We start from the raw sequence: 27,985 nt of genomic DNA, 5'->3' as shown, positions 1-27,985 counted from the left end.
GACTGGTACCCCTATATCAAATTGTATTGGGATGAGGAATCTGGGGTGGTATGTTGAAAGTGGGGTTTAGATTTTCTTCCAACTGGGCAATAAATGGAGGCTACAAAGGTCTTCTGTTCATATTAACAATTATTTCTAGAATATATTCTTTTCTGCTGCAAATGTTTGGAGAGGAAAATCTTCTCATATTAGAAACGTAGCTTTTTTCATCCTGAGGGGAGAGCAACCATTTTCTTTTGAGGTGTCACAGAAAACTGAACTGTTTTAAAATATTATCATAATGTTAAATCTGCTCTGTTTTAGACAAATGAGATAGGTGGTTTGTGTGAAAAAAAACAAACTTGTGAGGATCTCACATTTGCTGCTTTTATTGCATTTGCTTCCCCCAGAAAACTGCAGGGACTCCTGGCAATCTCCAAGAATTAGACACAATTGAACAGAAGGGGGGAAATGATTAATTAATTAATTAATGTTAATTAATACAACGCACATTTTTATCAAAGTTAAAAAACTAATCATTCTGTTTGGAATTTTTAAATTAATTGTAATAGTACGAGAAGGATAAGATTCTATGTTATGCAGACCCCTTAATCTAATCAATGGCATTTATTTCCAACTAAACCTTACTTTGAGGAACAGTAGTAATATCTATCCCCAGACCAGCTCCACACCTCAAAGGATATCATGCTGTAAATCAATGTTTCTCAACCTCCACAACTTTAGCTGTAGCTGGCTGGGAAGTTCTGGCTGTTGTAATCCACACATCTTAAAAGTTGCTGAAGCTGAGAAACTCTGCTACAGATCACTCAGACAGTCTGACAAGTCTTAATTCTAGAATAACATTCTTTGATGAGAAATGAGAACATTCTCATAGTTATGAGTCGGACCATAATTCTGCAAACAAGAGTAAGTTTATGTCACGACAGATGCTGCAGTAGTAAATAGGGTCTGACACAGCTAGACATAATTATCTCAAGTCTAGGTTCACGCATATGTGGAAGCAAATGGCAGTTGTGCATTTTTTCCCCCTTGTGATTTACAGTTGATCCACACTGCAACACTAAAAATGGGACTTACAGCTCAATTCTGCATGAGACGTCTCTATCAATCTTACTAGTGATCAGATTTGAGTTCTTTCTTTCTTAAGAAGCAAGACAAACAAAGCCAACCGCAGTTCTGTTTTTTAAGCTGGCATACTTTGTGAATCATCTCCCTAGTTTTCTTGGGGCAGATACTTCTATATTGATTCATATGGCTATTTATTGTCATATGAGAAAAGAGAGTTTTGAGTATCTCACGGTTTCTTTTCTGATTTATCCAGATTCTCTGGTCTCAAATTGTACAACTTCACCCTCTCCTCAAGCATCTGTTTCTGGCTAGAGCTGCTAACCTTTTGCTTTCTTTTTCTCCTCCTCCTCTGTGTGTCTCCACAGGAATCATCCGACAGCACAAACACCACCATAGAGGATGAGGACACAAAAGGTAACAGATTTAAGGAGTTGGCCCAGAGGTCAAAAGCTTGACATCTGTAGAGTTAGTTATTCTGCTTGCATACTCCTGATTGTCTGCGCGCTTGACCGTAAATGGAATATTGGAAGCCATAGCAATTTACCTAGGAGAAATGGATAAATGCAGACTCCATCTTAGACCATGGCCAGAAAGGAAGTTGTGGGCAAATGGAACACAGATGTGCATGCTCTTGCTTGTTTGATGAATCCTGGCTTACTGTGAAGATGTTATACCCCAATGCTTGCAGGCTGTTGACTCTTGGTGATGACAGTCGAGCTTCATGGATACTTGAGAAATGTTGTCTGTGTGAAATCTGTATCTGCCCTAATTACGGGTGTTTTTATTATAAGTGGTAATGCAAGTCTAGGCTTAAAAGCCTATCCAACCTAACCCATGCTTAACACGCCTCTTTTCGAATAACACATTTAAAGAAATTAATAAGCAAGATAGAACGAGTCAGTTCTGCCCTACTAGAGGGAAGAGCAGAAAGCAATATGAAGCTTTTGTAACGCTTAAGACACTGTATATTTCGCTCCATGAAAACAAGCTGAATAGTGTGATTCCCCTTCCAGTCATGATGCCACCAGTATTGCCCACAGGATCTACAGGACAAGTGCCACAAAGGTATAACTTCTGGGTCCAACAAGATGACATTATTTGACAGAGGGGGGAAAAGGAACACACCCTCGCTGCTAGATCTAGCAGGGTGAGCACAGATGATGGGACATAAACAGTCTTGCAAATAGCTTGGTCCTGTGCTGTGTATAAGCGCTAACCATCACCTTCAGTTTCACCCAGAAGCCTACTGGGACATAGTGCAGTTCACAGAGTGGCGGTGTTATACGAATGCATAAGAAACATCAAAAACTGCTCCACACTGTTGTATTCTGGACAAACTGTAGCTTCCAAATGCTCTTCAATGGCAGTTTCATGAAGAGTATGTTACTGTAATCCAAACAGCAGGTAACTAGGATGCGAATCACTATGAGCAAGGCCTTCTGGTCCAGGAATGGGCACAAACGGTGCGCAGGTCAACCAGTACAAAACTTTTTGACAGTATAGATATCTTTATGTTGGAAGAGAAAGGAAGGTTGGATTTGTAACACACTCTCTCTCTCTCTCTCTCTCTCTCTCTCTCTCTCTCTCTCTCTCTCTTTCTCTCTCTCTCTCTCTCACACACACACACACACACACACACACACTGGGGGAGATAGCACTCTTTCAGAGTAACCTTCAGCTTTCTCTGCAGTCCAACAGGTAGCTGTACTTCCTGCGTATGCCTTTGTCACCAAATAACTTTTGTTTTGAAGCATAATCTTTTATATTTTGTAAAGCAGAGGTCCAGATCAGTTGCGGGGGGGGGGGGGGGGTGGATTCCTGCTGCATTATTAGGCTCAAATTGTGTTTCTTGACTGATGAGGTTAATTTGTGTAAACGCAGTTCTGCTGCAATGGATGGCATGTGGATGTATGGTCTATACCAGTGATGGCAAACCTTTTAGAGACCGAGTGCCCCAAAACCGCCCCCGCCCTGCCTGCTCCGCCCCCGCTTGCCTGCAGGGCCATGCACCGTCTCTATGGCCCACCGCAGCAGATCGCCCAGGCAGCTCTGCAGCGCCATGGCAGCCACGGCCTCCACCCACACCCCACAGCATCATCTGCACACTATGGGGCTCGAGGGCGGAGTCTTGTCCCTGCTGCCCAGCTATGTCTTTGGCTGCGCTGCTCCATGTGGGCCGTGCCCGGGGTCGACTTTCCTCCAGGGGGGCCTTAGTAAGGAGGGGGCCGTGTGGGGAGGCGGGGCTGGGGCAACGGCATGCGTGCCCACAGAGAGGGCTCCGAGTGCCGCCTCTGGCACGTGTGCCATAGGTTCGCCATCACTGGTCTATACGTATGCTAGACTGGGCTTGTGTTTTCTAGAAAGACTTGAATTAAGATTCAGTCAGCTTGCATTTCCAAGAGAAAAAATGTGGGTGTGTGTCTAGATACGTGGCTTCTAGTGCTATCGACAAAAAGGCAGAGGAGACATTCTGAAGCCTAAGAGATGATAGGAGAACACACAAGGACCGCCCTAATAGAAGAACACAGATGGACCACTCTTGGGGAAAGCTTTGTCATAGGCCGTTGCCTCTTGTAACCTTTCACAAACGAGGGACGAAGATGGGATGACATGATACAAGTCTTGTCTCAAAGCTCTGAGGTTTCCGAAAAAGTAATGCATATTCTCTTCTATCATTCACTTTCTTCATAAATTGTTCAAAGTATAAGCGCCAGGATAGAGTTAGGAAATATGTGATGCCCTGATGCTTAAACGATGGGTCCCAGATCAATGTGATCAATAGACATAAGTTTAGAATCTATGAAGAGCTAAGCTGAGTCTTAATCACATCCTATGTTGCTGCTCAGATACCTCATAAAGAATCAGAATCCATCTTTATTACACTTACAGACCAGCACAAAAGTGAAACATGAAAATAAATACATTCCTCTAGAAACTGTAAGAAAATAACTAAGCAAAGTATTAATATCAATAAGGATCTTTAGTTCTTTAGGTGTTTTTTCTCCCCTTATTATCATTGCAGCAGCACAAAATTTTGCTACTGCACGCGTGGTGGCTGGATTTGAATCCTGAAGGAGATGGTTTCACGTAGGAGTTATCTGTTCTCCCTAGAAATCTCTCTAATAGAGGGAGAATGTACGTTGTCCTGATGTCCCTGTAGAATCTGCAGCGCAATAGGACATGTGAGATATCTTCAACTTCCCCATTGCCACACGTACACACATTCGCTCAGCTATTGGGGTTTTATCATAACTACCCTGCAAGAGTGCTGAGGGGAGGATATTAAGTCTGGCTCTTAAAAAAAATGCTATTCTACTCTTAGGAAGTCAGGCCTTTTGGATACCTTGGCTGGTTTCCACGCACCCCGTTTAATCTGATTTCTACTATGGAGAGATATCCTGTTCTACCTGGAATTCCATGTTTCTTGTTGTACTGGTAACCCTTTGCTTGGCTTGATTGTAGCCTCAGGATACTAAAAACAGTAGGGAAAGTCCACAGAAGGTCAGTTTATGCTCTATCGCAGTGGTTCTCAACCTGTGGGTCGGGACCCCATTTGGGGTCGATCGACCATTTCATGGGGGTCGCCAAGCAAGGCTGTCCGCCTTTTTTTTGTCTGCCATTTTTTCCCCTTTTCCGGCGGGTGCCTTACCTCCCTTGGGCTGGGCCAGCTGGTGGTCAGCCTGCTCTGTCTCTGCCGCTTGCCAGCTACGCCTCGGCCGGCGCAGGGGGCGGAACCACGCATGCGTGGCGCTCCCGGGCAGGGAAAGTCCTCGACTTATGACCGGTTTAGTCCTCGACTTACGACCAGTTTAGTCCTCGACTTACGACCGGTTGGGGTCACGGCATTAAAAAGGTTGAGAACCACTGATCTATCGCCTGTTTGCAGGGAGAGAGAAAGTTGTCTATTAGGACTAAAGGGATCAAGCCCTCTGTGAAGAGTTGGATTTTCAACCAGTACAGATACCTTATAAAAACTCCCTGCCCAGGACATGAATATAATCAAACCTTTCCTGCTTGTCATACCTGGAAATATGTTGTCTGTGTATCTTAATCCCATGTCCCCATTCTTTTTTTTTCTCCTTTCTATTAAAATACATCTTACGTTCCCATTCTATGTCTCCTATTTTGTTTTTGTTTTTTTTTCCTTTTATCAAAGGTGTCACTGTTCTTTGGATTTTTTTCTTCTTCTTCTTCTTTCTGTCTTTATGGTGTTTCTGTTTCTTTTTCTACTCTTTCACATTCTCCCCAGTTAAAAGCACTGATAATGAGCTTGTAAAAAGTCAACTGAATTCAGGATCTGCCCCTGAACCTCCTCCCAGCCTTCAGACATCTGTCATCTCATCTGCTGCTGCTGCAATCACGGCTGCTTGTAAGTTGCAAGGCCCCCAATGTTTGTTTACCTGTTAATTTGTCTGTTTGGAAGATTTATAGGGCTGCCCATCTTAAGCAACTCTGGGCAGCTTTTGGTAAGATGTTCCCCAGTTAGACCTTCCACTTAAGCCTTAAGCCATGGGTTTCATTCAGCTCTAGCCACAAGCTTGATTTCCTGTTATCTGAATGAACCTACTTGAACCTTTAATTCTTCCTTTTTGAAGAATCAAAGAATAGCTCAACAACATCCCCCTCTAGATGGACCTTTTATATTTGAGCCATGGCTAGCTTGAGTAACGATTTTGCCAATTAATCTTCAGTTCTAGCCGATCCTCAAATCATGGCTCCTGAATTCAGCTTCATGTTGCCTGTAAGTATTTTAACCAAAAAAAAAAAAAAAATAGAAGCTGGGTGCCCTAATCTGGCTTGCAAACTTGGTAGAAGTCTAAATCCCTAGGCCTCATATAGGCTCGGCCATATAGAAGAATGATTACAAAAAAAACAGGCCTCATATAGGCTCGGCCATATAGAAGAATGATTACAAAAAAAACAGGCCTCATATAGGCTCGGCCATATAGAAGAATGATTACAAAAAAAAACAGGCCTCATATAGGCTCGGCCATATAGAAGAATGATTACAAAAAAAAAACAGGCTATCCTCAAGTAGTAGTTGAACTTAGACTACGTTCTTTCAACTTAGCCCCTATTCGTGTCCATGTAACTTAAGTCATTTGCTTTAGTGATGCTAGTAGAAATTGATTTAGAAAGCCATAACTAGGCAGATTAAACACACTTTGTGCATTGGATTCATTGGCAGTTAAAGGATTCTTTGCATCTTTGAGTCATCTTTTCAGATTTTTTTTTCTACCTCACTGTTACTTTTCGTTGTCCTTCCTTTTTATCTTCTCTCTTTCTTTCCCTCTCTCCCTCCCTCCCTGCCTTTCTCATTTGTCCTGTCTCAGCCTCCAAGCTCTCTGATGTATTAGGCCTGGTGAAAAAGGGATCAGGTACTCCTGTGGCTGAAGACCCAACAAATTCTTCACCCTGCATATTACCAGCTATAGCAAGCCCTCTCCCTCCCCAGTGTAAGTAGTGTGTGAGAGCTAGGGTGTGCATTCAACAGCTACGTAGCTGAAAAAGAGGGTTGCTGGAAAGCATTTGTGGCTTGTTATTAAACCAGGTCTTATATTGCTTTAATGAAATCTAATGAATACATTCTTGGCTTGGATTTCATTAGCAAAAATTGTATGATCCATTGGAAAGTCCTGCAACGTAATAATGTCAAACGATGCTAAATCAAAAGGTCTACAGTGTGATTCATTTTTTTTAACCTCAGCAGGAAAACAAATATTCATGCAACAAATTAAAATAATTAGTCGCAGATATGGAAAATTCTTGTGGTTGTAGAGATGGAATAAGAAATAATTCATAATAACAACAGGCCGAAATTCTGGATTTCCACAAAGCTAGAGAATTCTAGAGCATCTGAAAAGGATACCAAACATAGATAAAACATATGATGAGTGGTTGCAAGAACTGGGTATGTCTAGTCCAGTGGTGGCGAACCTATGGCACGGGTGCCAGAGGCGGCACTCAGAACCCTCTCTGTGGGCATGCACGCCGTCACCCGAGTTCTAGGCCTTCAGCTGGGTTTTATAAAACCTTTTTGCTTTAGGCCTCCGCCGCCGTGTACCCCCCCCAAAAAGGTTCAATCAGTCAATTTCAACTCGCGGGAAAAAAAGATCTTGCAAAGTTGGAATTGATTGAACTTTTTAGTCCCACCCAGTCTCCGTTACCACCGTAGCCACGCGCACCCAATGGGCCACGCCCAGCCAATGGGCCACACCCACCCGGCACCCAACGATGCATAAGTGGGTTTTGGGTTGCAGTTTGGGCACTCGGTCTCTAAAAGGTTCGCCATCACTGGTCTAGTCTAATGAAGAGTAGGACTAGGGGTGACTTGTTAGCAGTCTTCCAGTATTTGAGAGGCTGGGACCAACCCATTCTCCAAAGTACCTGAATGCTGGACAAGAAACAATGGGTGGAAACCTATCAAGGAGAGAAGCAACCTAGAACTAAGAAGAAATTCCCTGACAGTGCAAACAATTAAACAGTGGAACTGCTTGCCTCCAGAAGTTGTGGGTGCTCCATCATTGGAGGTTTTTAAGAAGAGATTGGAGAGCCATTTGTCTGGAATGGTATAAGGTCTCCTGTTTGAGTAGAGGGTTGGACTAGAAGACCTCTAAGTTCCTTTCTCTTATACTGTAATTGTAATTGTTACTGCTCTTGTCCTGATGCGGTTCTCTAATATTTTTTAACTCAACATTTTAGAGATTTTCTTCCCTTCCCTTCCCTACTCTTATTTTTTGCCCCAGTTGCCTAGTTCTCTGCTGTACGAGGCCAAGTGAAATAGAATTCTCTGAAGCAGAAAAACCAAACATTTCTGTCATTTTACCCTTCTCACCTTTTATTGTTGCAACTCCCATTCCTCTCCAATGCAAGTAGATTTCTGAGAACAGCCCAGTAGAAACTGCTCTAAAGAACTAGCTTTTCTTGCTTTTTATGGGAGAACATCCCTTGAATGTTGGAATACTCAGTCAGTAAAGTACACTGAAAGGATTGATGGGTTGATCAGAATTTGTTCCATGTTTATTATGCAACTCGTGTAATTCTTGGTGCAAAAGAGTCTTCCACAAAGAATTCAGGACTGCAGCTAGATGTCAGTTCACAAAAGCAACAAATACAATCATTTGCACACCAAATGAAAAGGAGACTTGAGCGCCCCTAATTAATCAGTGATCATTTTGTACAACGTAGACTCTGATTAACGCCTTAAACACACAAACATATGAGGACACTTGCTGCTTCATTGCTTGAGCAACGTCCTTCCCTTCAGTGGAGTGCTTGCTTTAATCTGCCCTCCTGTTTCAATTTTTCCCATCTCTGTGGTTTTTTTTTTTATATTTTGTTTCTTCATTTTTTTTCTCTTCCTCATCTCACCCTAGCTGCTAAACTATCCGATGTCTTAGGCATGGTGAAAAGGGGTTCTGGACCCCCAGATGCTGAAGACCCAAAGCCTTCCATTACTCTGCCTAACCCATCCGCGGTTGTTGCTAATCCTCTTCCTCTCCCGTGTAAGTAGCAGAGGTATCCCTTGCCTCTAAAAACGGCATGTCACAAATGTGCAAAATCCCTCCGGCTTTTGGAACGGGACAACTTGCCACAGCCAACTCGCCGTGGAACAATTCAGCAAATCAGTTTAATTATTTAAAATGGTTTAAGCATTATTTTAATTTTTGTCATTCACCTTTCCTTCTATCCCTCCTTTGCCGTCCTTTTTTTGATGATTCTGTTCCACCATTTCTTCGATATTCGTTGAATTCTGGTTCCGCGGCAAATTGTCCTGTGGTGAGTTGGCTGCAGTGAGTTCTCCTAGAGATCCCTGGCTTTCCACCTTCCTCCCTTCTAAATAAACTTCTTGTGCTTAAAGGGAAGCAATTTCCCTCAGTGCAGTTGCACAATGTCAAGAGGGGCTGTTCTCCTAAACATTCTGCCACTACGAGGAGGGATTCTCCCACAGCTGCCAAAAAAGCCAACACAGTGCTAGGCTGCATTAAATCCAAATAATAAATAAATAAATAAATAAACAGAGGGATAGAATCAAGATCACGTGAAGTGTTAATACCACTTTACAATGCCTTAGTAAGGCCACACTTGGAATACTGCATCCAGTTTTGGTCACCACGATGTAAAAAAGATGTTGAGACTCTAGAAAGAGTACAGAGAAGAGCAACAACGATGATTAGGGGACTGGAGGCTAAAAAATATAAGGAACGGTTGCTGGAATTGGGTATGTCTAGTTTAACAAAGAGAAGGATGAGGGGGGACATGATAGCAGTCTTCCAATATCTCAGGGGCTGCCACAAAGAAAAGGGAGTCAAGCTATTCTTCAAAGCGCCTGAAGGCAGGACAAGAAGCAACGGGTGGAAACTAATCAAAGAGAGAAGCAACCTAGAACTAAGGAGAAACTTCCTGACAGTTAGAACAATTAACCAGTGGAACAACCTGCCTCCAGAAGTGGTGAATGCACCAATACTGGAAGTTTTTAAGAAGAAACTGGACAGCCATTTGTCCAAAATGGTATAGGGTTTCCTGCCTGAGCAGGGGGTTGGACTAGATGACCTCCAAGGTCCCTTCCAACTTTATCATTATTATTATTATTATTATTTAATTTCTGTTTTGCTGGTTGCTTTTTGCTTTTTGTTTTCTCATTTCCCCTCCCCCCTCCCTTCCCTTTTTCTCATCTACTGCCAACACAGCTGCCAAACTCTGTGATGTGTTAGGCATGGTGAAAGGGGGCTCTACGCCCCCCAAAAGTGAAGAGCCAAAGACCTCCAGCCCCCTTCCTGGACCACCTTCTATTGTCACCAGTCCTCTTTCTCCCTCGTGTAAGTAATCCCTGGGATTTCTCTGTTACGGTTCCTGCAACTGACACGAGCCCTTTGTGGGTTTATTTTTAAAAAAAAAAAAACAGTGGGAACTGTCTTCTCTCATTGATCTCCCCTTTAAAAAATTATTGTTGATTTTCTGTGACTTGTCTTTGATGTAACTCAATCCTGCTGAGGTTATCCCTCATAACCCACAAGCAGCACAACTCAAATCTTGCAAAACTCTTATTCCAGAGGCTTCCACCGAAAGCTGTGGGTAGTCTCTAGCTTCTGGAGGTTTTTGGCAAGGTCAGATTGCTTGAGTTGATGCCAACTCAAAAACTGATAGGGAAGGTGAGGGGAATGAACACATTGATCAGGGCTGAAATGCTTCCGAAGAAGTGGAAAGTTACTCCATTGGGGATTATTCTCTAGCAAGGATTTGTACCTGGTGAAGTAATTTGTGCTTGGAGATGCTCTAATAAATCAGGAGGAAAAGACAGGCTTCCAGCTGGTTCTCAGAATTAGTAATTTATCTTGTGAAATAGGTCAACTTTGTTTCAGCTGGAGATCTTCCTAATAAGTGTAATACAGAATCAGAGATGGAAAATGTCTAAGTTGGGCTTTCTTATTTATTCATGGATAGAATGGGCAAAAAAATTGCAACTCTGGGAAGCATGCAATAGAGGATGATGAACATCAGTTAAAAGACATATAATAGGCAACCAGGAACTCATATTCACGTCCCTCTCCAAAAGAGAAACTCCAATCATCCAAAGCCTGAGGAAAAAGCCATGTTTTATTGCCTTTCTGAAGACCAACTGGGTCAGAGCTAGCCATACTTTTGAGAGAAGGACAACAAGAGGTCATTGAAGGGTGCAGGTGCCACAATAAAAAAAGAGGACAACCTGTAATTGTAGCTGGAAGCCTATAAGAAATCAGTTTAGTTTGTGGTGTAGGGTTGTTACAGGGATATATATTCATAAAATAAGGGGTCAGGTTAAGACGGATGGGGAACTATGGCCCTTTTATGACTTGTGGACTTCAACTCCCAGAATTCCTCAGCCATAAAGGGGCCATAGTTGGCCCAGAGGATGGGAGAGAGGCTTTTGGAGGAGTTGGTGGCGGTGGCAGCGTGTTCCAGGAGCAAAAAGAAGCAAGGCCTCTTTAAGGAAAAGTGGAAGAGTCAGGATCAGAAAAAGGAAAGGAGGCGAGGTTGTCCTGCAGGAATACAAGCTAATTTGAGGGCTAATCCACACGGAGCTCCGTTTCCATCTGTCCTGTTTGCCATCATTCGCTCCCTAGAGACTAAAATGGACAATCTGAAACTTGAGCTGGCCACGAACAAGGAGTATATATCGGAGGTGGTGACCCTTTGAGAGCTGTATACAGCGAAATTTCATTTTGATGTATGCCAATTGGTGTACATTCAAAGTGACAATAAAGTTGTTATTATCATCATTATCATCATCATCATCTCTGGGTTAAGACCTGCTTACCTAGAAAGTACTGAGCCTGAATAAATCACATATTGTCTTGGAAGATTCCTTTCCTCCACATCATTGCTTTGTTTTAATTTGTTTATTTTATGATTACCTCCATGCCTTCTTTTCATCTGTCTTGCGCCAGCCTCGAAATTGTCTGATGTCCTAAGCATGGTGAAAAGGGGCTCTGGAGCCCCAGAAGCTGAGGGGCCACAGCCTGCTGTCACCCAGTTTTTCCCATTTCCACCCATTGCTAGTCCTCTTCCTTCAGATCGTAAGTAGCGCATGTGGTCTCTGATAGCCAACAGCTCATCCCAGCTTGATCTATTCAGACTTGAAAGAACATTCGGTTCTTGTTACGACACTGTAGGTGTGAAATAACAGCCTAACGCTTATTGCCATGTGCCTTTGCTTGAACGGTTAAAGCTTCAGTCGGTTGCTCCAAGTAGAGGCTGAGAAGGTGGGATACATGTGCATGAGAGAACTGGATTGTGCAGACTGCATTGTATGCAGATGGCTTGTGAAAAAGTGGTCTTGGCACGAAAGATGTGTTGTGCTTGTATCAAATACTTTAACCTAGAAGGTACTGACAAATGTTCTATGATCAGTGGCTTTAACCATGTGCAGATGTTGAACTTAAGCTTCTCTTAATGCTAGCTGGCATTGGTGAAAACTGATAGGTGTGATCTACTTGCAAGGGTAGATGTTGGCCAGTAACATCTGAAGAATTCCATGTTATGTCTATGTTCCATGTTTCCATATTATGTGCACATGTTGCCTCTGCATTTGGAATGGCACCGGGTCAATTTCCTTGCCTTTATTCACTATGTTTAATTCATTCTATTCTCTTTGTCCCTTGGAAAAGCAGAATTCTACTTTTTTTCCCAACTGCAATACCAGCAGCCCAGAAGACATATTACTTATACTGTAGCCATGACCTTATTTCTTGCAGCCCATGCAACTTCAACTTAGGCAAAAATGGGAATGGTGGGAGGAGAGCCAAGATGGCTCCAGTCCAGCAGGTGGTTAGCTATGCTTATTATTATTATTATTATTTTAATGCATAAGCTACCTTTCCTCCAAAGCTCAAGGCAACTTAATGGCGAGATAGGTTGGGCTAAAAGTGAATGACTGGGCCATAGCCACCTTTAGAGCATGGGGGTCCAACCTTGGCAACTGTTAAGACCTGTGAACTTCAAATCCCAGAATATCCCAGCCAGCAGGACTGGGGAATTCTGGGAGTTGAAGTCCACAGGTCTTAAAGTTACCAAGGTTGGACACTCCTGCTTTTGAGGTTGACATGACCTTGGGTTTCCATAGTCCTGATCCAATGTGTTGAATTGGAATACATCCTATTTGTATGGAGCTTACTTCTAGATACATGTGCATAGGATTTCAGTCTCTAACCTCAGTGCTCGTTTTTTGTTTTTGTTTTTTTAAATGGAATGATCTTTTTGACTGTCTCTTTCTGCAAAATGGGACAGACCAGGAATGAGTATTCACTTAATGAAAAAAAAAGAAAAAATGGATAAGGTCCCTTGAGTAGGCCAACTGTGGAAACAAAAGACGCTCTGGAAATTTTCTAAAGTAAATAGATGTGTTAAAAAAAAGAGAAACATTCGTCCTTTGTGAAGCAGCAGCAGCACGAGAAGAAATAGTTATGTCAGTCACAGATAACTGTGGACTAATCTGTCATATCATTTAGAATTGAGTAATATTTGGGGACAATTCTTTGCAGAATGGGAGTTATTGCTCTGTGAAGCTTGTAATTGTGACTCAGATAAGGCTTATGGTGCTAAGGAAAAGGGTCACTGTTTCCCCTTACCCCTTTTTATCCATTTAATTTATCCCAGGAGTGAGTCATCCGTAACTTATAAGGCAAAATCTATCAATTCTCGGATTTTACTGGATCCATCTGAATCATATTTTAGTCTTGCTAATATATCAGAAATGAGTCCATGATTGTTCAAGGTACAGTTATTTTTGGTGTAATTTCATGTTTTCTAAGTGAGTTTTCCCACAGTATATCCATGGACAATTAGTTCTTTTAGCCTTGCATTCTTCTTAATAGCAAGAGTTGTTAAGTCACAGTTGACTATTTTAAACTCAAGAGCATCCAGAAAGTTGGAATCAGTTGATAGTAAAATACAGAGCCAAATACTGTTGCTCATTTGCATAGCAGATCTCTTTGTTCATAGGCTTAGTTAATTTGAGAAACAAAAGTTAGCATCTCCATGCAGAAATGGATGGAGTTGGATCTATTAACAACCACCATAAACATTGTCATATAATTGGGCCTGACTTGATTTACAACTGCAATATATTGTGATGGACATTCCAGTCCTAATTCTGGTCATAAGTCAAGGATTATACCTGTAATACATATCACTCAGACCCAGAATTGGGTCTCTTACTGGATGAGGTTCGGTAGAGGTTCTTACTTGCAAGACATTTTTTAGATTACTTACTCTCTCCTTATGGCTTATGGCCCTCTAAGATACAGACACAGTTAAGATCCAAACTGTTTTGAGGAGAAGTCTAGAGAAGAATGGAATTTATTGTTCAGGTAAGGAGGGTTGAAGGCTACATCCTTGCTAACCAACCACGAAATGGATTTTCAGTCCATGTGAAGACAGAAGTTTCCAAACTTCTTTAGGTTCCAAGGATTTAGGCAGGACTGTTGACCAGGAATCTAATGTTTCTGTTGACAGTCTTGAGGGAGCGTATTTGGCTATGTCATCATTGCCTGTGCAGGCCTCCGAGGTCATGGTAAGTTCCTTGGGAAACACCTAATGTCCCTGAGATAACACTTGATGTCTTTGGAAGACCTCCAAGGGCAGTGGGTAGTTATTTCTGCATTTATCTTATCTCCACCAATACCTTGGTAAGGCCACACTTGGAATAACGCACCCAGTTTTGGTCACCACGATGTAAAAAAGATGTTGAGACTCTAGAAAGAGTACAGAGAAGAGCAACAAAGATGATCAGGGGACTGGAGGCTAAAACATATAAGGAACAGGTCCTGGAATTGGGTATGTCTAGTTTAATGAAAAGAAGGACTAGGGGTGACATGATAGCAGTGTTCCAGTATCTCAGGGGTTGCCACAAAGAAGAGGGAGTCAAGCTATTCTCCAAGGTGCCTGAAAGCAGGACGAGAAGCAAGGGATGGAAACTAATTAAGGAGAGAAGCAACCTAGAAATAAAGAGAAATTTTCTGACAGAACAATTAATCAGTGGAACAACTTGCCTCCAGAAGTTGTGAATGCTCCAAGACTGGAAGTTTTTAAGAAGAGACTGGGCAGTCAGTTGTCTGAAATGGCATAAGGTTTCCTGCCTGAGCAGGGGGTTGGACTAGAAGACCTCCAAGGTCCCTTTCAACTTTATTATTGTTGTTGTTGCTGTTGTTGTTATTATTATCTAGAGTGTGCCAGCTTGTCTGGGTGGGGAGTGCCAGTGCTTCTGGGTGATGTAGTAAACAATGCAGCAAACATATAAATATGAGGATCAAAATGTACTCAGGGTTTCCTCTTCTTCAGAGGAGACTCTCTTTATTCAGCTGAATAAGCTTTAAAGCTTTATTCAGCATAAAGCTTTAAAGGCAAATACCTGGACTCTGTCTCTATTCATACTGAGCCACACCTGAAACCTGGCAAGACAAGACAGGTGACACCATTTCTGCCACTAGAGTGTTTGTTTATTCATAGCACTTGCTTTAATTGAGTTACTTCTGTACATTGTAACTTCCTGCATCTCTCTGTGTGTGCTGGTTTCAGAGATATGTGGAGATTCAATCCACATCATTGTAAGTGGACAATAGATTTCTCTGTGGAAAAAGGAATGCCTTGATCTTTGAGGCAAGGGTGGAATCTTGTAATGTGATGGAAGCTGGCAATAGGTTATGGTTCCCTAAGTTGTAGGATTGCAGTAAAATCAGTTCTGCTCACTCTGGTCCATAAGGTTAGGATTTACTTCTTTTCTATGGTGGAAAGCTAGTTTAGGATGTACATATATGGTGGAAATATCTGTGCATTCTGATTTTGGAGGGAGTCAGTGTCTTTTGGACCCATGGTTAGTCTTTTCCATATTCTTTTAACGTGGCACCCAATTCTGAAGGACCATATCCATACTACTAGTAATATGAGACTTATTAATATCAATCCACCTTTTCTCCAAGAAGCTCATCATATGCTATCTTAGTTTAACCCTCATAACTATCATTTGCAGTAGGCTGGTCTCCAAACAATTGGTCCACTGTTTCTTAAAGAGCTTCATGGTCAACCAGAGTTCTGAATTGAGTTCTCCCTGGTTTAACTCCAACACTATTCTTGGTTAGATCAGGACTGTAGACAGTCCTGATGGCAGCAAAGATCTAGCATGTTTTCTTCCTCTTTGCTGCCCTCTAGGGATGGTTCAGATTTTTGAGGCCTAAATATAGTAACATTGCCCTTAGGATGCAAAATAATAGTAGGAATGGAGCGTGGCAAGGCAGTGTCTTTCTGCTTTCTGCTTGACATGAAAGGTATTCACTCTGGATCATATTTGGCTAATTTCCCCATCTGTTTTCTCTGATTCTTTTTTTTTACCTAGCCCGCAAACAGGAAATAATCAAGATAACGGAGCAGCTGATAGAGGCTGTGAACAATGGCGATTTTGAGGCCTATGCGTGAGTAGGCTGAGTGTGAGATCTTACAGGGGTCCTGATCTTGCAACTCACTATTTTATATGTATGCAGTTTTATATGTATTGCTGTTTATTGATGTAAGCCCTTCATCAATAGAATTAAATTTGTTGCTGTGCTATTTACTATGTCCATAATAGGGCCATACCTTTAATAAGTCAACTCCAGACTACACAACAGTATGCAAACTTTTCATTTCAATAGTTATGCTTCCCTATTTTAAAACAAGACTGTTTTTATATGCAAGTATCTTAATGGCTGTAACTTGCCTCCCTGCCTGACCGGGTGGGACGGGCTGATATAATGGGTAGAGGGCCCTTCTGCAGGTAACCTGGCCCCATGCCATCAAAAGGGTTTAAAGTACACCACCTCATCTTGAATTAGATTTGGAAGCAAACTGGCACCCAATGCCATTTGCACAGCAAAGCTGTTAACATGCAATTTGGGGGGGGGGGGTGTGCCCAAAATTGCTCACGTAGCTACATTCTTTGACGTCTGTTATAATTGCCTTTATCAACATGGAATTTCCCTTTGACTTTTATTCTACCTAGAAGGCAGCAGTTTTATGCTTGTAAAAGTTCTCTGTTGATGCTTTATGCATCAGAGTTTCAATGTGTCAGTTCATTTGCATTTTTCTCTGTCTGGCCTGCTAGTAAATTGGATTTGCTAAATTTGAAATTTTGTCTATGGGTCAGATTTAAGTGGGCTCAACTTCAAAGGTTCAGATTGAAATGTCCCCTTCCAGCTTTCTGCTGTTATAATCCTCTGGTTATTTAACAGTTCAGCCATGTCTCTTTTAGCTGCGCAGACACACTTGATATAGTTTTGTGATACACATTCATTAGCTAATTTCTCATTAGCCTTGGACCATCTGTTTATGTTTGGGTAGAAAAGGGGAGCAGTATAATCCTGTGAGTATCTAGACCTGTTCTTGCGTGGAACTCATTCAGATGCTGTGCAAAATTTCTGAAAAAGTTAGGTGCTAAAAATCTAAGAAGCTTAAAAGTTATTTTTCCCTTCCAAAAGAGCGAAAAAATGAAAACCCTCTTAATCTAAATGATCACGTTCTCTTTCTCCCTAGAAAAATATGTGATCCAGGCCTAACTTCGTTTGAGCCTGAAGCGCTGGGCAATCTCGTTGAAGGGATGGACTTCCACAGATTTTACTTTGAAAACTGTGAGTACAGCATTGTCTAATAGAAAAGCGAGCAATCCAGTGTTGGCCTAAACATCCCCGACATGCATGGGCTCCAAATTTCTGCCTCCCCCCCTTTTTTTTTTGTTTCTGAACAGATTCCGAAGCAAAACTAGAGCCTTGATGGTTGAGCCTGGTGGAAGCTCATGATACACTCTCCATCCCATAATAAACACAGTCTCCCCACCAAAATTTGTGTTCAACTTTAAAGAGCAAAAGGGTGCCCAAATGTCCTTGCAAAAACACTACACTGAACTGAACCAAACAAGCTAAGAGTGTGATTCTTTGGTCTCCTTCCTTAGACCAGCTGTCCAAATTAGATTCTGCCTGCCCTACCAGGTCAATTTTATTTAGGACAGCCTGTAGCCAGCAAATAAAACAGAAATAAAAGCAAAAAAGAGAGAGAGAGAGAGAGAGAGAAGAAAAGAATCAAAATAGATAAGCACAAATAAGCAGCAAGATCAATCCATCTAAAATCTTACTATGGAGCTTCTGCTGAACCATTGATGCTGGATAACAAGACTTTGCAACATTATAGGTGATATAAAAATTGTTTATCCGTAAGTAAAAAGCCAACAACCAGCCATTGAAGCAAACATTTTCCTGCTCTTCCTTCCTTCACTTCAAGCCAAGTAGAATCCTAATCACTAGTGCCTAATTAAGTCAAACAAATCCAGTAAATCCACATCAGCCAGCAAAACCTGATTAAATCCAATCAAATCAGCTATTTTTAATCCCATCTTTATTCCTTTTTATAAATAACTCAAGGCAGTAAATATACCTAATACTCCTTCCTATTTTCCTCACAATAAATTTTCCTCACAACACTGGAAGTTTTTAAGAAGAGACTGGACAACCATTTGTCTGAAATGGTATAGAGTTTCCTGCCTGAGCAGGGGGTTGGACTAGATCAAGGGTCTTCAAACTTGGCCCTTTTATGACTTGTGGACTAGATAACCCCCAAGGTCTATTCTATTCTATTCTATTCTATTCTATTCTATTCTATTCTATTCTATTCTATTCCATTCCATTCCATTCCATTCCATTCTCTGTTCTATTCTATTCTATTCTATTCTATTCTATTCTATTCAATTCTATTCTATTCTATTCTATTGTGGGTTGGGCTGAGAGAGAGAGAATGTCTGGCAAAAATGTCAGCCAGCTTTCATGCTTAAACTCAGTCTTCTAGCCTGATGCCTTAATCACTAGACCAAATTGGTTTGTTTTTTTTCCTGAAAGAGAAAGAGCTACAAATAACTTGCCATTTCCTTGCTTCTCCTGCTGTACAGTTCCCTAACCAGTGGCCTGTTTGTGCCCTTCTAGTGTTATCTAAGAACAACAAGCCCATTCACACAACTATCCTGAACCCTCACGTACATGTCATTGGGGAAGATGCTGCCTGCATTGCCTACATCCGCCTGACACAGTACATCGATGGGCAGGGCCGTCCCCGTACTTGCCAGTCCGAAGAGACCCGTGTCTGGCACCGCCGGGATGGCAAGTGGCAGAATGTCCACTTCCACTGCTCAGGAGCTCCGGTGGCCCCACTCCAGTGAAGGTACGAAGATGGCAAACAGGGGTGACCAAATCCCATTTCCGGGAAAGATCAACGGATGTGTTTGTGTTGGTTGATATGGAGAACCTGCTTGTGTTGGATTTGAGAATGCATCCATGCAAGACCCAATTGGGAGCAGTTTTTCTGCTTTTTTGGCCTTCTGGCGGCTGGGTTTTTATAGACAGGTATGCAAATGTTCCATTTTTACCCCAAAATTAGCTCACAAACTCCAAGAGATTAGACTGAATGTGGACGAACATGCTGACTTCGCTTCTGATGAGCCAGCAGTTCTCCCTCGGTTTTTTTTTTCCCCCCAGTTCATTGAATCGACTAATAGCGCATGACTTCGGTTTTCAAGAACATATATGTGTAATCACTCTGCTTAAATGACGCTGTCCGAGTAATAAAATAAAGGAGCGTTGCATCGTTATTTGATTTTGAAAGCAGAGTTTTAAGCTCTGGCAAACTTCTAGAAAAGAACTCACAGTTCTGGAAGAGGGAGTTTTTCTTCTAACATAGCCAGCCAGCAGTGTCCCTATGCTGCTGAAAGAGTGGAATAAATGACTTCTACCGTGTTTCTCTCCAAAATAAGCCCTAACTGGAAAATAAGCCCTAGTGTGATTTTTCAGGATGCTCATAATGTAAGCCCGACCCCAAAAATAAGCCCCAGTTAAGATCATCAGCCAGATGGACGCATTTAGTACCGTATTTCCCTGAAAATAAGACGTAACTGGAAAATAAGCATGTTTTGGAGCAAAAATTTATCTAAGACCCGGTCTTATTTTGGGGGAAACACAGTAATCAGTTACAGGTAGTTCTTAACTGAAGACCACAGTTGGGATTAGAATTTCCATTGCTAAGCAAACCGAATTTACGACCTTTTTTTTAACCACGATTTGTAGGTGAATCCCTGTACTTGTTAGTGGATAAGGCGGTCCTTAAGCAAAGTCGGCTTCCCCTATAGAGTTTGTTTGTTGGAAGCCGGCTGGGAAGGTCACCAATTGTGACCCCAGGACATTGCAGCAACATAAATACATGCCAGTTGCCAAGTGTCCAAATTTTGGTCCCATGGTCATGTGGATGCTGCGAAGATGGTAAGTCAAGGACTTCCTGTATTGAGTGTTAAGGTAATCCGACTTTTACAGTAAAAGAGGCGTCTTTTGAGTTGGATCACAATCAGGAAATGGTTAGATGTGTCTACCGTGCCGCTAATGTCCAGGCTCAGGGTTGAAACTTGAGTTATGCACAACAGCCTCAGGATTATGAAAACCAGAGGCCAGATCTCTGCATCAGACGTGCTTGCCTGTTGCCGTGGCCAACTCGCTGCGGGGCAATGCAGCAATTCATTTTAAGTATTTAAAATAGTCTGAAAATGACTTTAATTTTTGTCATTCACATTTCCTCTTGCATCCTTTATTTGATGATTGTGTTCCACCATTTCTTTGATACGGGTGTAACTCCTGCGGTGAGTTGCCCCACAGAGGGTTGGCCGTGGCGAGTTGTCCTAGAGCCGCCCGTGGGGTTCCCGAGTTGTTCCTCACGATGTCTCCGTTTCTGTTTGTCTTTCAGAACTTATGCTGGCTGTTTTGATTTCATCCCGAAGGAGATGGAGATTTCAGCTGAGCCACTAGCCGGGAGCAGCAGTGACAAGCACGCGCCCGCATGCTCGTGTCCCCCCCCCTGTTCCCTCTCCTTCCCCTCTTTCATTTCCAGTGCCTGTGTTTGCAAAGAGAGAGAGAGAGAGAGAAACACATAAGAAAAACACAAATCCAGGTAGACTCGATTATTTAAAAAAGAAGAAGCAAACCCAGCCAAATCCATCCAGCTGTCTGACTTGCAGCCTGACTATAATGCACTCACCATCCCTACCAGTTTCATTTTTTCTTTTTCTTCTTCCTTTTGGTGTGCAGCTGTTCAGGTGACCAGATGTTGCAGTGAAAAATGTTTCAACTTCAAAAAAACGAAAACAAAAAAACAAAGGTCCCCTCTCCTCCCTGTATCCATCCCGGTGTTGAACAGTGTTCGTTTGTTCAGTGAATACACACACACACACACACACACACACACACACACACACACCACACTTAATTTACCAGACCTTGGTTCAGCGGGCTTCAGATGCAGTGGACAAAATCTGTCTGCACTTTTTTTTTTTTTTTTGCCTCTGCTCCTCGGCCATTTTGACACAGGTGTAAAATACACATTTGCCATTTTACACGTGTATTTAAAAAAAAAATACTGCATTTTACAATTTTTTTTAGATGTGATGGACATCCCTTCCCCCATTAGTCTGTTAAATCCAGGATCTATTGTAAATATATATATATATACATATATGTGCGTGTGTTTGTGTGCGTGCAAGCACACACACACACACACACCCAAAGCCAAACACAGAGCCCCCTTTTATAGTATTTGCATTCTCTGCCAAAAGTATGGGCCTTTTTTCCTCCGGTGATTGTGTTCGCGCTTTGGAAGTTTGTGATCAGTGCTACCATTTTGTTTTGAAGAAGACCACCCCACCCCACCCCAGACCCCTTCATTTCCTTTCTCCTCTAGCTGTAGTTGTGGATTATGATGATGCTAATTACTCAGCCTCTTCATTTGATTTGTTTGTTTCCTTTGAATAGAGGGGGGCGGAATCCTATTGGTAGTGGAGGGCTTTTGCTTTTGGGGCTCCTCCCAGGCTAACACCACTGCCAATGATTTTCTGGTAGGCTCATGACTGCACCCATCCTGATAGGTCTGTAGATGACACAGGGCATCGCCTTGGAGTTCCACACAGGCCTCCCTGCAGACTCTTGGATATATCTGCGTTCTCATTAGCACTTACATTTTACTAGCATCTTGATCCTGCTCACTCAACAAGGGCTACTAACATTGGAGTTGTACTTGTGCCCCTACCGTGGTTGATTATTAGGGTGGGGCTTGCCCTTGCTTAGTGGGGACTGGCTGGGAAGTTGTAATGTTGCTTCAAAGAGCTAGCGAGGAAAGAGTCAACGGTACTAAATCTCAGCCTTATCCAGTGCTGGAAGGCTTGCTTTCTGTCCAGCAGAACTAGGAAGAGATGCTTTATTACACTCTGTAAATGCTCAGCCCCCCCTCCCCTTTTCTCATTCCTCTTTATCTTCCGTAGAATGTGTTGACTTAAAAAGATGAAAGGAATAGAAAGTGACTATTTTTGGAATGGGGGTGCTTGAAGTTCTTAACAGCCTAGAAGAAAGAGAGGTGGTCAACATAAAGGTGCATAGCCCATTCATTCATCTCCATTCTCTCTTTCTTTCTCTCTCTCTCTTCTGAGAATTTACCTGCAAAGAGAGCTGAGTGACAGCAAACTTTGAGAAAATTGCTCTTCAGAGAGCTCTAGATTCAGGAGCTGACTCAACGGGTGGCCCCAAACAAGCAAAACCAAAGGGGGCAATTCTCCCCATGGACCAAGTTCTAACAGAAGGCGATGGAAGGTTGTGGGGGGTCTTTCACTGGCTAGTTGGAACAGTTGGCTAGTGCCAGCTTTAGCTGCACCAGATCCCAGTGGAAGGTGTCAAGCATTGTCTTCTGCTCGCTACATCTCCATGCCAGGAGGCTCATATTGGCTGTAACAGATGTGAGAGTGTGGCATTTGCCAGAATGTATTAATAAGAAAGCTCCGTTTTCTTCTAATGGGCTCCTTCCCCAACCCCTATGTTTAAATATTCACACAGGAGACCCCTTCCTCCTCGCCAGTAGCTTGCTCAGCATCCCATAGCTTCAACTGGTTTCCTAGCATGTGGTGGTTAATAGGGTCCTTGTGACCACAGAAGCAGATGAGTGGTTCCTTATGGACCATGATTAGAGGAATAGATTTGGGGCGGGGTGGGGGCTGAAATACCTTGCTACAGTGAGCAGGGCATAAACTTATATTTTGACAAGTGGGAATTCACACTATCGATTCCTGCCAGGGGAGATTTCAAGGCAAAGTTTAATTATATAGTTGCTTTGAAGGGATTTTTTATAGGTCTCTCTCTAAAGATGGGGAGACAGAAAAGTGGCCGTCCTGTGCAGAAGTGGACTTCAGTGGGCTTTGCTTCTGAGTTGGTATGTGAAGGTAGTGTGGGTTGTGCAGCGTCCGTTAAACGAAGTGGGTTGATGTCAAGAACTCCAAGTGGGTTGATGTCAAGAACGTCATACTTAGAACTGGGCGATTGATCTGGGCCTTTTGAAATCCTACTTTCCTTACCCATTTAAAGCTTGAAGGTTGTTTGGTCACAGTCACGTGGACTTCTTGTTGACACTCCCGTTTCGTAGCTTGCTTCCAGTCGTCCTGTTGTTCAATTAAATGGCAAATTTTAAGGTTGTGCGTGGCTCCAGGGATGATAGGACGTCACAGGGAGGAAGGCAGATCCCATGTTGCAAACTTCTTCAACCTTTGGATAGTTAGATATATCTGAAATACTTGCCCAAGGAGAGGCTGAGAAGAATACTTCCTGTATGCTTTAGAAGCTAAGAAAGTCTCTTCTGGGTGGTGCTCTTATGTCACCTGTGCCCTTCTGCGGGCTTTACGTTATCAGTGGTGGATGTTCCCATGTCTTTCATTAACACGGATTCCCCTAACTTGGGGGAATTTAGTTAGCTTTCATATATTCAAGCAGTACTCAGAAAACGTGCATGCAGAAAATCCAATTGTTTCTAACTTTTTTTTAATTCCAGAGAGAGTATTTATGGATTCAGCCAGGTCTTCAGATTTTTATAAAGGGATCTTATCTAAAATTACATAACAAATGTTAGTTTACTGTATTAAAATAGGACTGGCTAACAAGGGCCATATGAGGTCTTTCAGGAATAGAAAGCGTGTTAGCCACTAGACTGCACTGCCTCCCTTTCACCGTTCAGATGAGACAAAAATAAATGTATCTAGGTCTCAAAGAGTTTTCCTCTTTCCATAAATTACAGTTTTTGCCTTTGGAACAAAAGGTGGAAGTGCTATTTTGCATAACACAGAAAATTTAATTTAGGGGCTGAAAATCCCCAAAGATACTTTTTTTAATTAGATAAAAATCTTTTTTTTTTTTTGCAGTGTCTCAGTCAAAATGCATTACCACTTTTGACTTCCTCAAGTATCCATTACTTTACGATTTGATGCGACTAGAATTCATTCAGCATTTCAGTCTGATGTAAATAATACAAAATTTCGATCCCAGTGTTGTTTTCAGAACTCACGTAGTCTGTAGTGATAGAGATGGGTGAATGTAGCCAAGTTCAAATGCATTTCTCTTTTTCGAATCTAAAGTCTGTTTTGTCATCTTTCCCAGAATCAGCTCGTGATTTTTCACCTAGAATTTTTGTGCATGATTTTAAATATATGTTTCCTTAAATATAAAGATAGGAGTAAGTAATACTTGGCTGTTGGTCAGTTGATTTAAATTGAAAGTAACTGTTTTTCTAGGCACAAGTCATACAAAGTTTTATTAACTAGATTTGTTGAAAGGGACAAGGATTTCAGCAACTTTAAAAAACCTATTTATCTTTCAGGATAGGCCTGAAAATTTTGGTATCCTTTCCTCTAATCTTCTGGTTCTCAGTATTTGCAGTACAACTAGCCACTAAAACGATTCATGTATTTATGTGCCTTCTCAGTGAATAAGGTATTTCATTGGGATTAGGGTCAAGAATAAACAAGTCATTTTTCACAATTAAAATTTAACTGAAATAAAACCACAGAACTATACTAGGTTGTAAAATAAAATGGATAAAATTACTGAATGTCACTCATAAAATCATTTCTATAAACACCTCAGATATTGTGGCTATAGTGCTATCTGCCGTACTGGCAGAGATAAACAGCCATATTTCTAGGGAAGCTGAACTAAATAAATGGTCAAAATCAAGTAATAATTAGTCAGATGACCAATAGATCTACTTATACTCTGCAGAAGTTAGAGTTTTGTTCATTTCAGCTGCATTAGTTGAAACACAGACAATAACTTTGTTTTAATCAAAACGAATTATAAACCCTTTCTATTGTTGACCCACTGATGGATTGTAATGATTAAATTTAAACCTTTGGTAAACTACATTACAAAGATTATTTCAAAAATAACATTCTGTGATTTAAACAGTAATTTAAATAATACAACACTGCTGGGGGTTTATAAAGCCTGTGTGCCGCCACAGGTAGAAAACCAATTATGTAAGGTTGATATTACTTAGAAGTCTAAGCTGGGGATTACAATAAGATTTGTGAGGACCCTATCCTTATTGTTGCATTTTAGTGTGCATTTCTCAAACTTTGTCATGCAAAGTTCAGAAACCGGTGTTGGTCTCATGGAAGCACCCTTGCTTCTAAAACTTGTGATGTGCTCAACAGAGGGCAGCAGAGTTGTATGAAAACCTTGGGTAAAATCCACCAAAGTCAAACGCAACCTTTCTGAATCTTAAAGACATCATATTACTACCAGTTCCAAATTTCCCAGCAAACACATCCAAATAGCTTTCTGCCTGAGAATCCTATGAGTTGCAATCTAAGGCAACTGGAAGACAACAGGTAAAAGAAGACATGCCCTGCTGTTCAGAATAGGGAGACAGATCAATAGGATAGACCACTGGTGTATCCTACCAGTTTAAAAAGTTGAGCTGTCAGCCATCCCATTGGCATATGTAGCAAAAAAAAACAAAAAAACCTGCTGGGACATTACCAAAAGTAAAACTTTACTGGTAGATCCCTATAGGCACACTAGAAAGAAAAGTTAGTTCTGACTTTTAGTGCAAAAACCTGCATATTTAAAATCCCCTTTTCCCCTCCTGGGCCATCCGCTGTCCCGTGTCCACCAATCCAGTGCAGTCTTTGTTTTGGGAAACTGCTCAGCTCAGAAGGCCCTTATCATTTGACCTTCAGGGGTCAAGGTTCTCCCAGGCCACTGACGATACACAGGAATTCCTCAGTTCCCTCCCATCCACCCATACATTCCAATTATTCCTTCCCCTAAATTCCCCAGTTTCTGTTGTCTGGCTGCGAGTGAAAGTGCAATTATATGAACTATGTGAAAGCGAAACTGTAGGTAATATAATTATGTATATTACAATTTAAGTCTTCACAAAAATGAAAGTGAGTCTCATGGGTCAGGTTATAGTAGTCTCAAAAAATAATCATCATCATCAGTTAAACTGGGAGATTTTCAGAATTGATGCTGCTAGAGAACAAAAACCGAATTGATGATTGGACCCAGGTTTTACTACTGGCGAGTCCAGTGTTTGTATATATATATAAAAAAAGGTCATCACATCTTGTATGTAATCTGGTGTATGCAAATTTCTCACCAGTCTTGCCAACATTTAATTCTGCAAAGTTTAACAATCGTTGGCTCTTGTCTGAGCTATAAACCGCTGATGAATGAAGTCAAATGAGCAGCCAGCTTCTTTGCAGGTCCCGCTTTTGCCCTGACACCATCACTTCAACCTATGGTAACTAAAGTTCATAACAGCAGAAGAACATGTTTTAGAGAGAGGGGCATGACCACTGCTGCTAAGGTGGGAATAAAAAAGACGACGAGTCGCATTTAGCCACAAAATTACACCAAGTACTGTAGCTTTTCTCCTAATAGCCAATCACACTTTCATTGTTCAGTCTGCAACCAGCGTCATCTTAGACAAGCCACCAAATTGCTAAAAATGAGCGAAAATCAGATGGGAAGGCCAAGTGACCGTAGAGCTTGTGCAAAAATTAAAAGTCTTTTGCATGTGGCCAGTTGCAAATGTCCTGGTGGCCGTGGTGTGCTTGGCTGACCCCCAATTTGTCTGTTACGGTGGCCGGCAAAAGATCTAGAACTTTTTGCTGAACAGTTGTGCCTGCAGTGAATGGCAGGAATATTGTTAATTCTAAGGAAGCTGTTCCTAACCACCCTTCATTACCACGTACTTCAGATTAAACCTACTTTGTGCCTACCTACCTTGCCTTGCTTTTATCCTACTACGAGTGTACTACTTTTAACTGGAGTCTGATATTTTTGGCAGTCTCATATATGAAACTGATGGGTTTCATTGCTTATATTGCTTTGTGCTTTGTGGGAGAAACGTGTCTTGAATCTTTAAAAAAAAAAAGTCATTGTCTGTATTCCAATCGGCTCCCAGTACAAGAAACACAATTTTGCATGATCTGATGCTTCGGGGATTCAGTGTCTTGAAGCTAGATTGATTGCATGTACTTGGCAAGAAGAATAGTCAAAATAGACTGCGAATATATTAAGAGTATGAGCACACCGATGACTTAATGTGCCATTGTAACTATGACTTCAGTTGAGATTTGGAAGGTACTAGAGCTGCCAAACTACCTCCCAGAAAGAGTTATGGATTTGATCAGAAATGAGAACCTGTTGGGCAGTATTTTTGAGCAAAAGGGATTGTTTTTCTGGAGAGCGATAGTTGCCGTCAGAAACCAAAGCTGAAATCTTGAGACAATGGACTAGCTGAGCTGGGATGGTGTGATGTAGTCTCCTTAACAAGTGGCATGATTATTGCTATTCCCTGTGCATGTTCTAAGGGAGTTGCTTCTGGTGTCATTTCTGTGGTGTCCCATCTAATTTTGCTACTATGGTGCCCCAGTTCTTTGCCCCACAATGATAACTGCTGTCTAGTATGACTTGTGTGATGGCTTGCTTGTCTTGTCATCCTACCATGGCTGGTATGCAAAAACGATAATGCGAATTTCAGTGTAAGTTGTGTATTGGCCGCCTACAAGCAGGGTAATCCACATCCCAGAGACACAACAGGAGAAGCTCTAGGGGCCCAGCGATTATTTGACAGCGTGGTGGACAGGACCAATAAGAAGAAAACACAAGAGCATTGAATTGCATACCTGTTTTTTAGACATTCCTATGCAAATTCACATCCCTGAACATCTCAGAGCAATCCATATGGTTGAAAGTAAAGTTTTAGCAACTAGAACTCATGGTGAACTATTGGAATAGAAGACTCGGTTCCTCTTTGGGTTGACAACAAGCATCTTAATTCCATGGAGATGCTGCACCGTGGCGGACATGACAGGTTTTAAGTGACCCTCACTTGAAAACGGGGGAAGCGTTTGGGCAAGTATTATTTTGTGCCTTATGGCTAGACTGTAGTTCAGTGGTTTAGACTATGTTCAGGCAGATCTCACCTGTCTTTGCACTTTAGTTGTTCCTTCCATCTAGAACTGCTCCTGCTTAAGGTTCCTTGCTGGTTACAATAACCAAGGTTG

The 27,985-nt window shown here is 41.8% G+C and overlaps 1 protein-coding gene and 1 long non-coding RNA gene across 2 annotated transcripts in view; both read left to right on the top strand.

Moving 5' to 3' along the window:
• The window catches only part of CAMK2B (calcium/calmodulin dependent protein kinase II beta), a 176,458-nt gene extending 156,001 nt beyond the window's left edge, over positions 1-20,457 (top strand). The window contains exons 15-20 of the mRNA XM_029283886.1: positions 1,434-1,482; positions 11,496-11,624; positions 15,938-16,013; positions 17,110-17,204; positions 18,546-18,780; positions 20,347-20,457. Coding sequence (XP_029139719.1) covers positions 1,434-1,482; positions 11,496-11,624; positions 15,938-16,013; positions 17,110-17,204; positions 18,546-18,778 — 582 coding nt within the window. The 3' untranslated portion in view covers positions 18,779-18,780; positions 20,347-20,457. The remainder of the gene's footprint in view (positions 1-1,433; positions 1,483-11,495; positions 11,625-15,937; positions 16,014-17,109; positions 17,205-18,545; positions 18,781-20,346) is intronic.
• LOC114922491 lies at positions 5,425-8,459 on the top strand. Its single transcript, XR_003810411.1, has 3 exons — positions 5,425-5,437; positions 6,402-6,524; positions 8,445-8,459. It is a non-coding gene; the product is annotated as an uncharacterized LOC114922491 (long non-coding RNA).
• Positions 20,458-27,985: the final 7,528 nt, after the last annotated feature.

This window comes from Protobothrops mucrosquamatus, unplaced genomic scaffold, assembly GCF_001527695.2.
Source record: "Protobothrops mucrosquamatus isolate PMUCROS unplaced genomic scaffold, P.Mucros_1.0 scaffold262, whole genome shotgun sequence".
NCBI classification, from domain to species: Eukaryota; Metazoa; Chordata; class Lepidosauria; order Squamata; family Viperidae; genus Protobothrops; species Protobothrops mucrosquamatus.
This window is presented reverse-complemented; position numbering and strand designations above follow the sequence as displayed.